We start from the raw sequence: 16,913 nt of genomic DNA, 5'->3' as shown, positions 1-16,913 counted from the left end.
TGTACATATTCAGCACATGAATTTTCCCAGAACAACAGCAGGGATGGTGGAAGAAAAAAAAAAAAAGTAACAGATCAAATCCAGATGTGGTACAGTCTATTCTGTCACAGTCTCTTAGGCATTTATCTACCAAGGCTTGTGACATGTAGAGTTGGAAACAGCTAAAATATAATTTGGTTTTGTAGATTTGTAGAAGTAGAAAACGACAGCAAGAATTTTTGTGTATTATACTTTAACTTCATGATTTATTTTAATTTACATTTCATTAAACTCCAGAACAACTGTATCCTATTTGTACTTAACATGGTACCATTTCAACAAATATCTTCATATAAAACTTTTATTCTCACACTGCAATCTCCAACTTTTCAGCTTGAACTTCCACAGAAATTTTCAGAGCATGTTTGAAAATCCTTCTTATAATCTGTGAATTATAGAACAATGACCCAATTTCCCTCGGCTCCTTAAGGATAGGTCTCCTTTGACTCAGCAAACTTAATTTTCCTAATTTTTTTCATTAACTAAAAAAAAACTTGTCACTTTGAGAGTACAGAAAGGACAGTGATTTCCCCTCATACAGCCTCCACTGTCACTTTTCTGATACCTATGAAGGAGTTGAGAGCATCAGATGAGGGAAAAACGAGCATCAGAAAGCTCACTGTGAAAAACCTGATAGCTAATTAATTACCATTCAAGGAATTGTTTCAACTTGCTTACAGTCTCATCATCACTGGAGCTGATGCAAGGGAAGCTGCAGAGTGCACAGACATGAGGGAAAAAGGGAAAATGGTTGCACTATTCCTGGCAAAGTGATCTTATGCCTGCATAAACTGACTTTGAGAATGTGCAGAAAAAGATTTGTTAAATAAGTAGATACAGATCAGGAGACACTTGGCCTGCATCTCAAAATACAATTGTACAGCTGGGGGTGTGGGGGACGACATCCATATACAACTGTTTTTTCTACAATGTCTTATTTTCCCATCAGCGTGGGATCCATCCCCAATTTGTCCACCTCCAAGCCAGGAAAAGTCAATGGCTTTTTGTGTTTGATAGGAAAACACTAAAATTACAGAACCCTGGAACATTCAGGTCAGTCTCCAAAGACCAAAATTTGTATTACAATGGCTACATGCAAGTATGTAGTTTGTGTGTTGCAGGCTAAAATCCACTTTTGTAATGCTCTGCATCACATTTTATTTCATTCCATTAAGGGTGTCCTTCACAAACTTTGATCTTCTGTATCTCCTAGCTGGTCGAGTTAGACTTTTTCTATTTATTTAAAGCTGAAATTCTCACATAACCGAATCACTCCCACCAACTCTTCTGTCTCTTTCAGGAACAACACCTTGGCCATAAGATCTGATGTGTCCTTACACACCAGGACACAAAAGTCCCCGTTCAAATTCCCTGTTGTTCTGTGAGGATGCACAGGCCAATTGTGGTTCAAGAGCAAAAAGCCTGGCCCAACACAGAAACCAGCCAGCATGTCCACAGCTGCTGCACCTGTTGTCTTCTGTCTTCTAACATGTCTGACAGGTTTTTCAAACAAACATACCTTACCTTCAATTCACAGTCTTCATTTACTGCCAAGTTTCCAGGCTTTAGATCCTGCAACCAGATTTTAAATGAATGTTTTGTGTGTTTTTTGTTTTTTTTTTTTTTTAATTTTACAGCAAGACAATAGAGTACTCTTTTTTGGTATCTGTCCTTCCTTCTTTCTGGTTTTGTAGTTTTTATGTAACTATTTTGAACAGCAACAGGTAAAATGATGTCAGAACACAAATAACACAAACAAGGATGCAAACTTGCACATTTGGCTTTTTTCCAGTATACTTCCCCTCCAAGAAAAATCTTTTTTTTTTTCTGCTATAAGTCAGGAAAATACTTGCCAGTGAAAGAATTCTCTAATTTTTCTACAAGAGGGGTTTGGACAATAATTTGTTGCATTTAATACTATGACCACAAGGTTAACAATTCACATATATAGTTCTGGACTGTACATGTTGCATATTAAAATATGCACTAAAGAAGTTCCTTACCCTGATAGATTTAGAAGGAGTACTGAAAGAATCAAACAAGATTTTACATAACCCTATGCTTTCTTCTGTGGAAAAATCAATTTCCTAAGAAAGTTAACACAACTGCAACATAAAAACAGTATTCCCTTACGTCTCTTAAGCCACCTTTGAGACTTCCAATGATTTTCCACAGTTGTAAAGTTTAGCAAAGGGAAGATTACTGGCAAGGACTAAGATGATATTGCAACACCAATTGCTCAGAAATACATTACTAGATATACATTCTCCTTCAGCTTTTTCAAACCTTTGTTTGATACACTCTAGCACAAGATCTTTAGAAGTAGCTTCTCTCTGAACTTTTTAACATGGATCCACCTGTTTTATACAAAGATCTTTTAAGATCAGAGGGGCCTTGGAGAGAAACAATTTGGTGCAAAAAACCATAATAAAACCAAGAAGCTCAAGGGTCATCAAGAGAGACCTTAGAAGAAAACTAAGCAAGGGTAAGTTTAGACCAAGATCCCAGCAGTTGCAAAAATAAAAATATAAACATCTTACATTATTTTGTCAGTTGTGTATTTTCCACGTCCAGCTTAAAGCTGAGACTATGTGCACTGTCTATGGTGCTCCTGACACTTGATTAAAAAAGGACAATTTCTACTGTTCTAATGCAGTTTCGGGGGAAGATATGCTGCTTGGTACCACAAAGGCATCATTCAGAACTCCTTCCTCACAGTGCAGAAGTGATTTTAAGTGGACTTTATACAGAGAAGGGATTAAAAAGGAAACAAATGCTTAATTTCTCTCAGAAAAAAAACCTAAGGTTCTTAAATCTCTATAATTTTGGATAATTTTTTTCAGTTTCTAAGGATCCCTCAAAACTCTGAACACTAATAAAACATTTAAAGAAAACCTAAACACTGTTTTTAAAAGTTTACTCTTCATTAAAAAATAAACAAAAAAACCCCCAGCTCTGATCTATCTCAATTTAGACACTATTTGCTCTTGTGGAGACTTACAACTCAACTTCAAAAAGTAATCTAGGAACCCCAAATCTAAGCTGTATTCAGGGCAACTTGAGTGCCAGCTGACACTGACACAGCCATGCCACCTTTTGTTCGCACTGGAGAAGAAATCAAAGGTACCAACAAACTGAGAAAAGCTATAAACAGAATTTCAGGCCTATTTATAAGCATGCTTATACACAAACGTCATTCACATTATCAAAATATAAACATCTTTCATGTTTTTCTACTTACCCTGTGAATTATGCCTGATGAGTGAATATACTGTAAAAAGAGAAAGTATTTTTTTAGTCAAGGTCTTGAGTTTAAAAGTAGCCTGGGGTAGGAGAGAAAATACTTATACATGGTGCTAAAGTAAACTGAAATTAGAAAAATTTTATTTGTTGCACAGAAGATCCCTTTAGCTATGGTTTTAATGTTTATTTAATGTTCATTAGCATTTTGTCCTTTCCCTCTTTTAATAATGAGAAACCACTAAATCAGTTTGAGTACTGCAACTGATATATGTATATCAGAATGAAACATGGTATTTTATACATCAGAAATGCACTCCTGCAATAGGTGTCTCTGGTGTGCCATCACTGTTTAGATTCATATGCTTCAGCAGCACTGGCTTTTAAGAGATCATTAAGACTGGGATGAAGGCCAGTCAAGGTCTTATCTGAGAATTCTTGCTACATGCTTCAGTATTTCCTCAATGGAAAGTGGAAAGGTCAAGTTCAAAGACATTCTCTTTACTTGGATATTTTCATCACTCATTGTGACCTATTTAAGGGCTCACAAAAGCCAAACCACCAAACTGAACACCTAGGACTAGTTCTTTTGGGATGACACCTGATAAAATACAGGTGTTCAAACCCATGACTGCCACTAAATGCTCCCCACTAAGGAATGCAGCTTCTCTCACCACTGAATGATACCCTAGAAGAGACTATTTTCATCACAGTCAATAAAGGGAACTTCTAGTAACTAGTTCAGATACATGCATCTCTTGCAAAGATCGAAATGCAGAAAGCTGTTCTGAACTGAGGACATGGTTTCCAAGAGCAGCCTGGATGTGCTAATCCCTTCAGGGGTGGGGAACTGATCTGAAACCCCCACAGACCATACTAGTGATGCTAAAAAACATGAGAATAATAAAAGTATTTTAAAAAAAGACTCGAGAAAAGATGAATAAGATGCAAATCCTCCAGCTTCACCCAAAGAGCTTTCATTTTATTCTGCTCTGAAGAATGGGACAAGTGGCAACAGGGTCACTGGGAACTAGCTGGCAGAGCCAGAAAATACCAACCAAGAATAGTCAGCATGACATCAAAGAACTGCACAGAAGAAAGGAGCTTTGCAGGATAATTGCAAATCAGCCACAGCCATGACCATCTTCCCCAGCAGCCCTCAGGATGGGCAGTTAAGCTCACAAACGCAACAGTCCCTCTGCAAAAGGGTCCTCACAATCCAGCTGATGAGAAACACCAAGACAAAGAAAGCAAAGCTACAGAACCAAACCAACTTCTTCAGACAGAACCAATGTGCCTTTCAGACTTAGATTTCTGAACTTAAAACACAACCCATACAACCTAAGCAGCACAAGATCTGCACTTAGGGTGCCAAGCAGTGACTGAAAAAATCTCTGACAGTTAGTCCTCTCTTACACCTGACCAGCCACACCAGATGTGGTCTGAGAGGTTCTGAAAAGAGGGATGGGGGGAAAAGCCCCCACTTCTTTGACCCTGTGCCTACAACTTTACCAACCCAGCCCAGGCTGTGGTAGGGCCCTGCTGTTGCAGGGTCACACTGCTGTGCCAGAGCCCAGGCCTGTCCTGGCAGCTGCAGTAGTTCAGTTCCTGCTGCAGATTACTTACAGATTGGGCAAGGTTTAACAGCACCCATAGGAAATGCCAAAGCCTCTCACAGGATTTCCTGGGGCTGACACAAGACTTTGAGGGCACACGGCTGCTTCACAGAATGTTTGCTGTAAAACCACTACAGCAAACACAAAACTACAAAATGTTTTATCTGTTATGGATGTGCATGAAGTGAATTGGGACAGGAGGAGGAGGAAGTTTGTCAATTTTACATGGAGACCATATGTACTTTAAAAAACAAAACAACAAACCCAAACTAGAAATGTAACTGTAAATAGTTAAACTCCCAATAAATTAAGAAAAAGATGTCCTCTGTTATCACTATCTTGATCAAGGATATCACAATATCTACTTGCATTCTAAATTATTGCAATATCTTCTAACTGAAGCCTCTTGATTTTCCAGAACAGATGCTTAAAATATTCTATAGTTGGTTTGTGCTGCTGAGACTGTACACAGTAAGGAAATAGCTGGCAGACCCAGTCATTTGGCACCTAAGAATGTGGAATGTAGAACCAGGAATTAAAAGGTCTGCACCCTTCACAATTTCAGTCAAAGAAAATCTCACCTGTTTGGGGGGAAGAGTATGATTTTGCTGTCATTCTCACCCCACTGAAGGTTTTATGAATGTCCACAGCACCAAAATCATGTTAACACCTTGGGGAAAGCTCCTATATTTTCTGAAAGCTCCTCTTAACATAACACTACTGAGATTACCTGAATTAGCAGTTATTCCTGATTGCAGTGCACACATCAGCCTTTCTGTAAGCTGAAATACTGGTGCTGTGCTGCAATGTTTCTTTAACAATAGCAGTATTTTTTTAAATGCATTTCATAATCTCCTGGAAGGTAGCAATGCTGGAACTGTGCCAGTCTTCATTCAGAAGGTTTTCTATTTCTGTTCAACAGCCTTCTGAAATGGGATCCTGTTCTTACTGGTTCTCCTCATTAAATTATCCATCCATTGACAGATTTTTCATTCTTAATGATTCAGAACAGAGTAGTCATATCCTTCTCAAAGTTTCTACCACTTCACCTGAACCATATTTTATTCAAGAACTCAGTTAACACAAGTGAAGTGCCTTGCAGCACAGGAGCTCTGTGCATTATCCCAAAGACAATTTTGATAGCATGCATAAATCCTGGAATGCAAGCTTCAGATTGTGCTAGGAAGTCATCCAACAATCATCTAAATTTCAAGCATTCTTTTCTTTCTATGTCACCTCTACACAAAATAAAAAGCTAATCAAAAGGGAATTAACAAAGACTCAGGAGAATGTGTTCTAGGGAACATGCAAAATGAAAATGAAAAGCATCTTGGCGGGGAAGTAAAAACTGAAGAGGAAATGAGTCAGAGGGCGAAGGGAAAGCAGACAAGCAGAAAAATCCAGCATAAATGTGAACAAAAGGCAGTAAATACAAATGAGAAAAGGACAGAACTAGAATAGTACATCTTACCATAAACATGGCAAGAGAAGCTTGAACAGCTGTTTGTACGCCCAAGAGCTGTCTGTCCCTTTCCAAGCAGAATGAATAAAGAGAGAGGACTGACAGCCACCTCCCCCAGACCCCTATGAACAGGAGCCCAGCTGGCATTCCTGCAGAACAGGGACCCAAGACTGAAAGCTGCACTCTCTTTCCACCTACATATACAGACATTTATGTTTAGCTTGCCTTCTGTGCTCTTTGACAATACACAGCTTTTCTGTCAAACAATAGCAAAAAAGAAATTATGGAAGCCCTTCCAAGATGCAAGCTCACATGTAAGTAAAATTTAATGCCAGACTAAGGTCCAACTAGGCAACAGGCAAAGGAGAGGTAAGCCATTGCTTTTAAATGGTGTCACATCACATTGAATTACAAGGCTCACCAAAGAAAGAAAATTAATATTTCATTCTCTGTAGAAAAAAGACAGTAAAATGATAAGAACTGACAAAAAAGAACTGTACAGACTTGCAGAGCAAAGGCTGAAGATAAAAATCTTCATGAACTCAGTCTTGACCTCAATTTATACAGGTTTTTTAAAATCAAGGCTGTTGAGCCCTTTGTATACAACCAATCCAGAAGCAGCCTACAGATAGAATGTAGAAATGAAGCCTGCAAAGAAAATGACTGGGGGGCTTAGCAAAAATCTCCCTTATCCCTTCACAGTACATCAGTCACACAGAGCTCTCCCTTCCACACATTAAACTGTCACATGTAAACAGGTTGTTACAGTAATATATGCAATGTGACAAAAATGATGAACAGCCTTCTTGCCTTTGACCAGACATAAATACAGATACCATAAAGTTCTTATATATTTTACAAAAGACAAATGCATATTGCATGTTACATCTTTAACACCAAAAAACCCCCTCAGAATAGACTCCATCAAAGTTAAAAGGTGACAAAGTCATCATACAAAGGAGAGGCTAAGCTTGAGAAGCTGAATGAGTTTTACCACAAAGATCTACAGTGGCATTCTCCCCCTTCCCAGGTGTTGCAAGCATTTTTCCCTTACAATGCCTCTACTGAGTGCTAGCTAAATGTATGTATGTTTGTTCCCCATGCTCAGACAAAAAAGCAATCCAAGTAAACACAGATGGGCTGTCTTTAACCCAGATACAGTAGACCTTAAAAAGTACAAGACTTTAATGAAAAACTTGGCTAACCTTTTCTTAAACAGTTAATTTACTGATATCTGTAAAAGAATAAACAAATTACTGACTCATTTTCTTTCTTGTCTGCATGTTAGCAACACTGCTTTCAGCTTAACATATTTCCTAGCACAGACAGGGCTACAAGAATATGCCTCAACACTAGACCATTCCTATTTCTTAAAAATATTTTCAGTTAGGTGTGTACTTCTGGCTCAAAGGGTTCAATGAGAATCCAGCAATTAATGGAACAGATACAGGAAAGACTGTTCTCCAGAGTTTGCTGTGTAATAAGAAATAACAAAACAGTCTAGTAGCAAAATAATCTTTTATTTCCTCCAGGTCATTTTGAGGTACGTACAGTTTTAAAAACATGGGGTAAGAAACTACTCAGGTAAACCACTTCTTACAGAAGATCTATCACAGTTACTATCTCAGCATCCCAGCTGGTAGCTGTTGCCATGTAACTGCTTTTATTTTTATGTTCCTCTCACAGGAGACAGTCCTTCATGAACTCTTTCAGCACATGTGTTCTTCACACGGGATGCAGTCCTTCAGGAGTGGACTGCTCCAGTGTGGGTCCTTCAAGGGCCACAGGTCTCACTAAACCTGCCAGGGGCCTGCTCCAGCACTGGCTCTCCATGGGCTGCAGCCTCATTTAGGCCACATTCCCAGGCTCCAGCATGGTGTGCTCCACGGCGGCTGGGTGGATATCTGCTCTGTTGTGGTCCTCCATGGGTTGCAGAGGAGCAACCTGTGCCACCAGGGCTTGCAGGGAAACCTCTACTCCAGCATCTGTAGCATCTTCTCCCCCTCTATCCTCACTGACACTGGTGCCTGCAGGGCTGCCTCACATTTTCTCACTCCCCTCTCACAGCTGCTGCCAACATTGTTTTACCCCTCCTTAAATGTATTACCATGCCATGATCATTGCTGGTAGGCTCAGCTTTAGCCAGCAGTGAGTCTGCTTTGCAGCCAGCTGGAACTTTGTTCAACAAGGAGGCAGTTCCTGGTGTCTTCTCACAGCAGCCACCCTGCAGCCTTCACTAACAAACAAACCTTGCCACAAACCTGCCCAATACATGCTCATAAATTCCTGCTGTGTTTTCTTCCCATGTATGTCAACCACACACAGTTGCTCCACATTTGTCTTCCACATTTACTGATCCAACAGACTTCAGCATCAGCCTTTGGGGCCACAAGCTCTGCTCTGCTGGCCTCTGTCATAGAGTGACTGTCACTAGGCCAAGATGTTTCTAAGCCATTTCACCAGAATTAAATTAATTATTCATCCTTTCCACTACACTCAACCTAAGCTAATTCTTTACAGTTCACATATGCCTGTAAAGTCAGCACAAATGCTGTTTTTCATCCCTGGTGAACAGCATGCCTCTCCTGGAAATCTGCTTCCCAGACAGTTACCTGCTGGAACTTAAACAGACCACTCCATTTACACAGTCCTTCAGACAACACTTATTAGGACATGGCTTTGTGACTAGGGAACTAATTACAGAACTGTAATTGTAACTCCACATTCAGAATCCAGGTTAGAGGTGATATTTCCTCCAGTTTAAATAAAACAAATTTCCCCAAACCTGGCTTTAGTTTACCTGACTTGAGGTTCCTGCATTTGTAACATGGGAATTGTAGCACTTAAATGCACAACTATAAACACAAAAGATAATTACTTAGCACATATAAAAGGCTATGTGAACAAAAATCTACTAAAATAAGAACATAAAATCCAGGGTAGGGTCAAAGAGAAATCAATAATGCAGGACTCAACAAGAAAATGTATTTATTATGGTTTTTGATGGGAGTAAAACAATTTACTTGCCCTTCTGTATCTATTCAGTGCTGAGGGACAACAGAATCATGGTTATGCTGCTCCTGATGTCATTGTCCAGGCACAGCAAGCTGTGCTGCTATTTAATTATTTTTAATAGTGTTTGACAATGCAAGTATAGATCTGGATGAATCCACATCCTGATAGGAGTGCCACATGCTCCTGTCTCAAAATCAGGTCTGTATTTCCACTGCACAAGCAAACCCCTACACTGACCTCACTTATCTGTACAAGCACAGAGGAAATTTCTGCCCATACATTGTGTGGTTACAGGGCCATAAAACCAAAACTGTACAGTGCCAGCAGGAGCCCAGGAATGACATTCCATTTAAGACAATTCCATTCCATAGCCTCCTTAAGTGTCTCCAGAGCAGCAAAGAGAATTAAACAGCTTTAACTGCAGGAGAGCCTGAATAAAGCCTGCAGACCTAGGTCAAGGTTTTTCTTCTCTTGGAATTGTGTCACTAAAAGAAAGAAGTAGTAAACCCAGAAGTAAACACAGTAATTTAAGAACTGTAGTACCAGTATGGATCAAGAATCATTTTCCCATCACATTAATATAGGTTATAGATAAAAAAGGGAGCTTAAGGAATTCTTCTTTTTGTGTTGTAAGACCATGAACTTCTACATGAAGAAACTGCAAACTGTGAGCAAAAACAAAACTAGGGAGAACACAGGCAATTGCACCAGGGGCATGAAAAAGCCAAGGTACTCAATGCCTTCTTTTCATCCATCTTTACTGGTACTATTAGCCATATCATAGGCCCCTGAAATTGCTGGAAAAGTCTGGAGCAGGAAGATTTAACCCTCAATGGAGGAGGATCAGATAAGGAATATCTGAACAAACACAAATTTAACATTTAAACAAACAGTCTGATGGGATGCACTCATGAATTCTAAGAGAAGCTGGCCAATGTCAGCAGGAGTCCACTTAATTGTATGTGAAATGTCATGGTGAGCAGGAGCTGTTCCTTATGATTGTAAGAAAGCAAATATTGCTCATGTCTTCAAAAGTGTATTGAAGAAGAGGATCAAGGAAGGCCAGTCAGCCACACTTCACTCTCTGGGAATGTGCTAAGCAAGTTATTCTGGAAACCATTTCCAAAAATTACAAGGACAAAGAACTGATTGGCAGTAGTCAACATGGATTTACAGAAGAAAATCATGCTTTACAGCCTGTTAGCCTTCTGTGATAAGACAACTGGATTGGTGGATGACAGGAGGGCAGACAGTGTTGTTTACCTTGTCTCTTGCAAAGCTTTTGAAGCCCTCATAACACCCTGAGAGACAGTGGAAGTAGGAGTTGGATTAATGGACAGTGACTGAGCTGCCAGGATCAAAGCTGACTGAACTGCCTGGATCAAAGAGCTGTGATCAGTGGCAGAAGTCCAGCTGGAGGCCCATCACCAGCACTGCCCCCTTAGGGATGGTACTGAAGTCAGTTCTGTTTATCATTTTCATTACTGACCTGGATGATGAGACAGAGGGCTCCCTCAGCAAATGACACACCAGATGACTGTGTTGCCATTTAGTGAGACCTCCACAGGCCAATAAATGGGCTGACAGGAACCCACCAAAGTTCACAAAAATCCTGGGAGAGAATAATGCCATGTACCAGACAAGGCTGGAGATTGACCAGCTTGGCAGAAAAGGACCTGTGCCCCGGCACCAAAGACAACCAAAAGCCTCATGCATTGGGCAGAGGATTTGCCAACACCTTGAAGATGATCCTTCCCTTTCCTTAGCTCTGGTGAGACACACCAGGAGTGCTGTGCTCAGCTATGGGCTTCTCAGTTAAAGACAGACACTGAAACAAGCTTAATAATGATGACTATGGGACTGGAGCACCTTATGTAAGATAAGAAACTGAGGGAGACAGGATTCTTCAGCTGTAAAATTGTACTTTCTATAATAAATGAATATAATGATTTTAATTTAGTATACAATTTTTACTATACTAGGTGAGATAAATTTTATCCTGCTATTAAATTATAAGTACTTATAGTTCTCCATAACAGTTTACTAGGAAAAAAACCTGTGAAATCAAAATAGTAGTACAACTGGCAAACCTTTAAGCCTTTCAACATCTGATATACCAGGAACTGGATTCGATCTTCAGTTAATTTCTCATGCTTCATTATCTTACTCAAGTCTGTTCCCATAAATGGCATAACGAGGTAGCTTCAAACAAAACAAAACAAAAATAGAAAGGAAACCAAACAGATTAACTTGATTAACTTTGTTATGTAAAGCATTATTGTATGTTATAGTTCAATTACAATATTAAATTATAGATAATTCCATTTACCAAACAATTCATCCTCCCACCCTCCAAGCCTATCTGTTTTTATCTGATTGTCTCAAAGAGCTATTGCCCAGTTCTGTCACTGATTATGGAAATTTGCTAGTTATCAGAACTAGCTTTGAAAGAAACTAACCAAAAGCCTCATGATATTTCAAAGACAGCTACACAAAAAACTAAGACATTAATGCAAGGCAATGTACCTCACAGTCATGATCAAGCAGCACAGCCACTGAGCTAGCAAAATCTGGAGGATGATTTTAGGGTCTCATTTCAAACACAGTGCTTCAATGCTCATCATGTACATGTGCACTCTATTACATATGCTGTGTAAAATGCCAGCACAGTAGACAATATGGACAACATTCATTTTGGCTCAACAATCAATATGAACACATGCTCCATGTTTTCTGTACTTCATTTTCTACATTTTTCTGTCAGATAGCTTTCTTTGTTAACATATAAATACACAAGGTTGTTTAGGAAACACAGATACACTAGATGAAATCCAGAACAGTTCTACTAACACAGGAAACCTGCATTAAACCCTAAAGGATTTCTGGACACTTCTTCTCTAGCAACTCTAATTCACCAGAATTGTAGCAGTAAACAAATAAAACAGCAGGCATGTTAAACATCTTGTGTTTGAGAAGCCACCAAAAGGTCAGGGAGATGTGGTAGAAACAACCTGTATCAGGTGCTGTTTGGACCACTGACTGGGTAAACAGTCACGGGGCACAACAAACCACAATGCAGATAAACACCAAAAAATTCAGCAGCAGCAGCACTTTTAACTGATCCTTGAATTTGGATGGATCCCACTGAGATATGCCACATAGTGGGAGTAACTTTTAGCCTACTGGATTGGGTTAAGAACTGCTCCACCATTTGAGCAACCTGGGCCTTAGGGTAAGAAATCAGGATTCGTAAGGTGGATTAGGGAATTCTCTAAACTGCCATTTATTAAGGGCTGAAAGACAGGAAACTGATTCCAATGACAATCTGAGAACTCCAGCCCAGCAAAGCTGCATGTAAGAGTTATATTAAGATGAAACTCAGAAAGAAAAGTCCATGAAGCAACAATTTTGAAATTCTCTATTTAAAAAGCAACAACCTTTCATCCCACACAAGCAACAATGCTCTGCTCCAAAAACAACTTGGAACTTACAAGTCATTAAACTTCTCCAGCGTTACATCTGGTGTGAATACATCCAAAATTCCAATGACCTAAAAAAAAAAGAAAAAAATAGAAAAAAAATTAATGGCTGATTTGACACAATAAAGCCTAAATCACCTAATAAGTGGAAAAATATAATCTAAAACACATTGAGACATTAGCTATAGGCATAAACACGGCAGAAAGAATACCTAAAGTAGTGCCAGGATTTGTTATGTGTTAGATTTTATAACTCAGATGGCAGTTTTACCCTATAACAAAAAATATAAAAAGTACCTACTGGAACTAAAAGTTCAGAGGCTAACAGTTTTGCTTAAGAGGAGACAGTATTTTATCACTTTCAATACTGACATGCTGAAAATAAACCAGAAAAATCAGACTATAAAATGAAGCACTTGTAAGTGCTCTCCACCTAGCTGGGCCTGCTGCTTATCAATGAAGTGCACTTTAAACATCTTCCAATTTCAGCAACAGGGTAATTTAGGTACATAGACTACAATAGCTTCTTGGAAGCACAAAGAAGAAACCAGAATGAAGCTGGTTTTATTGAGAAAAAATTAGCAAGAACTTTATATGATTTACTATGGCTTATACCTCAGGTTCTCCAGAGGTTTTTATGTCAAACAAAAGCATCCTATCACTGAACAGAGAAATAATAATCCAGTAAAATGGATTTTCCACCACAGCTTTTCCTATTAGAATGGGTTTTGGGAGAACTACACAAACTGACTGGGTTCATTACACTAAATACCAATGCTACTTTCAAGACCACTGAACACCAGAAAATTAAATACACAGAACTCAATGCTCAAAAAGAGGTAGCTGCAGCGATCTAAAGCCAGATTTTAGATGCTGCATAATCCAGGCAGTGCCTAAATAACACAGGCTTTTAGAGCTGCCTCTTTTCTACCCCTGCTGCTAATTCATGACCATTTCTGTCTGTTCAGAGGAAGACTCCCAAGCCTCAGAGTGCTTGTTGTGTTTCCCAGGTGCAGGCTGCTATGTCACAGGACCACAAAATATTCTGAGCTGGAAGGGACCCACACAGACCACTGAGTACAACTCTTATGTGAACGGCCTGTGTGGGGACTGAACCCACAACTTGGCTGCTCTTAGCAACATGAGGCTGTGCAGGACTTTGCCAGAAACAAGCTAAAAGACTAATAAGCTTTATAACCTTGTTCAACCCTATCTTTGTGGCCATACAGACATTAGGTCATCAAGAACTGTCATCCAAATCAGACATCATCTTGAAAAAGTGAAAATAAAGAGAAGCATGAGCAGAAATGGAGGGGGGAAATGCAAGAAAAGCACACCTTCCTTTATTTAAAGCTTTAAATGCCCAAGCATGACGAAATCCTTATTGCACACATTTTTACTCTTTCCACATTAAGGGTAGACTACTACAGTTAGACTGGATATTGTCAAAATGATGAAGAAGGTAGAAAAACTAATAAAGATGAAGGCAGAAAATTGTAACTCCCTTTCTCTGCACATATATCTTTGAAAAAAAAGTCACTAATAATATTTACTTGGGACTGTTATATGAAACTAATTAAAGAAGAATAAGTATTATAAAATAATAATTAAACCAACAGAGGATGTGGTTATTATTTGAAGTAATACCAACTAGTGCTAACACTACAATAAGAATTTTCTTTTTTATCAGTTTTACATAAGGTTTTCCTCTTCTCTGTGGAGGTAGTGAGAGAAAGGAGGAGGATGAGATTACAAAGACATACTTTGCAACAGTGGAGCATAATGCAGCCCTACAGGCATTTCCTAAGGCAGTGTGTGTATGCAAACACACAACCAGAAAAGTAGTGTGCTCTCTTCAGATGTACATATATGAAGAAAGTTAACGTTTTAGCAGTAATCTTATTTAATATGCATCTTCCTTTACCAAGCTCCACTTTCTCAAAAGTCTTGCTTGTTTCCTTAGCAAGTATTTCCATGCCCTCATACACCTAAGCAAGAACGACAAGAAAATAAATCCCACATCTAAATGTAGCAGTGAAAGACACTGGGACACCACAATGAGAAGAAGGGACACAGAGAAGGATGAAATAATGTGGCTGCTCTATCTCATGCATCTGTGCACCAAGGCATTATCAGGCACCCCCTGTGGAATCCAGGAGCATGAAGAACACATTTCCATGCAGAACAGACCAGCCCCAAAACACACTAGTGAAGCTCACTAACATCCTAATGTGTATCTATTCAAGTACACAGAGCTCCTGGTACTCAATGCTGCCTGATGTGCACTACTGCTGAGGTAGGGCTGCAAACTTACAGAGACAAACCTACCATTGCTGCAAATCCTCTACAGTGAATGAAGCCACCAAGAACAACGCTCAGCTCCCAAAGAAGGGAATTTTAAATAATGAACTAGAAAACTCTTTAAATATGCTAAGGATTTTAGAATACTTCTTTTCCTCTACAAACCAGGTTTTCTAAAAATCCTGAAATCCATGTTAGTGTCCAAAATGGTAAGACATACTAATAGTGAATCAATATTAAAATATAGTGAAGGACCCATTTCCTTTTCCTCAGTGATTTTTATTTAATAGTTGTGGTTTGGGATTATTTTCCTGTACTGGAGCAGAGTCATTCATATTTCCATTTAGGCCAGAGGTTTTTGCAGCTATATTAAGCACAAGGAAATATGTGATAAAAGAAATCCTCTGAGGAAGATACAACTCCAGCTACTTGTTCAGGAAAAGGAAAAGAAACAGAAAAAGTGTAGTCAACTCCCTCCTTTATAATATGATGGAAAATTCTGCTTATGTTTGAAATCTCTCAATTAAAGACAGCATTTGTAAAGAACTTTATGATGTTCCAGCACTAAAGCAAGCCACCATAAACAATCACAAGAATAATTTATTTTTTCATAGTGTTGACTATATGAAATGTACCAGAAATATCTATGAAACCTTCTATAAATGTATTTTTGGCATTAATCAGCACAATTACTGACGCTATCAGAGCTGGAAGCTCAGCTGAGGAATGAACCCAGTACACTCTGCAATGGCGATGAAAAGGATCTGTGGAAATCAGCAGCAGTGCTGCCTTTTGAGGGTCTTATTTTTACCCCAACTAACTTGCCAAGAGGCAATTTCTCCCACAAAGAATGCAACTACTGTACATTTGACTGAAAAATAACCTCGATTTCCTCAGCCTGCACTGAAGTACTTTAATAGCTTTTATCTCAAGGACAGGGTGTAATACTGCATCACTTCCATAGAACTACAGATTGGTTTGGCTTGGAAGGGACCTTTAAGTTCATGTAGTTCTAAACCCTTACTATGGGCAGGGACCCTTTCCACCAGACCAGGCTGCCCAGAGCCCCATTCAACCAGCCTTGGATGCTTCCAGGGATGAAGCATTCACATCTTCTCAGAACAACCTGTGCCAGTGCCTCATGACCCACACAGTAAAGAATTTCTTCCTTATGTCCAATCTAAATCTACCCTCTTTCAGTTTAAACTATTGCTCCTTGTCCTGTCTTATAAAAAGCTCCTCTCCATCTCTCTTGTAGCCCTCCTTGTGTACTGGAAGGCTGCTCTAAGGTCCCCCCAGAGCCTTCTCCAGGCAGAACAACTCCAACCTTCCCAGCCTGTCTTCATAAGAGATGCTGCATCCTCCTGAAGCAAAAACCCACAAAACTACCCATCTCCTGGTCTAACTTGTTTTCCAAAGGTATGCTTTCACCCCAATATATTTACTCTGAAGCCAGTGGGGAGTGGGTAGCAGCATCTCCAGCCTTTCTTAGCCCTACTGTGTGTGTCCTCTGACCACATTCACCAACTTTACTGTTGTTAACAAATAGCAAGTTCACATTGGTATGGTGGTTTCTGCCCTTCCCTTCTCAGCTGCCTTCTTTTCCAAACACCATTCCAACAGCAGAGCACAATGGTGAATAGCTCCTTACCTCTGCCTTCCCCTGTACTTTGTATTGGATTACTTCTATTCAAGGACTGACCCATTTAATTTCTGTAAAAGAGTTTCTGATGTAAGCAGCAGTACATCAAAAGACCTGAA

The 16,913-nt window shown here is 39.4% G+C and overlaps 1 protein-coding gene across 1 annotated transcript in view; it reads right to left on the bottom strand.

The window, feature by feature from the left end:
* MAPK12 (mitogen-activated protein kinase 12) overlaps positions 1–16,913 on the bottom strand; it is a 31,581-nt gene that overhangs the window by 8,250 nt on the left and 6,418 nt on the right. Inside the window, exons 3-6 of the mRNA XM_058022346.1 lie at positions 12,864–12,922; positions 11,463–11,574; positions 3,281–3,310; positions 1,564–1,611 (exon numbers count right to left, since the gene is read on the bottom strand). Coding sequence (XP_057878329.1) covers positions 1,564–1,611; positions 3,281–3,310; positions 11,463–11,574; positions 12,864–12,922 — 249 coding nt within the window. The remainder of the gene's footprint in view (positions 1–1,563; positions 1,612–3,280; positions 3,311–11,462; positions 11,575–12,863; positions 12,923–16,913) is intronic.

Source organism: Melospiza georgiana, chromosome 4 (genome assembly GCF_028018845.1).
Source record: "Melospiza georgiana isolate bMelGeo1 chromosome 4, bMelGeo1.pri, whole genome shotgun sequence".
NCBI classification, from domain to species: domain Eukaryota; kingdom Metazoa; phylum Chordata; class Aves; order Passeriformes; family Passerellidae; genus Melospiza; species Melospiza georgiana.
The sequence above is the reverse complement of the archived record's forward strand: the minus strand, read 5'-3'. Positions and strand labels throughout refer to the sequence as shown.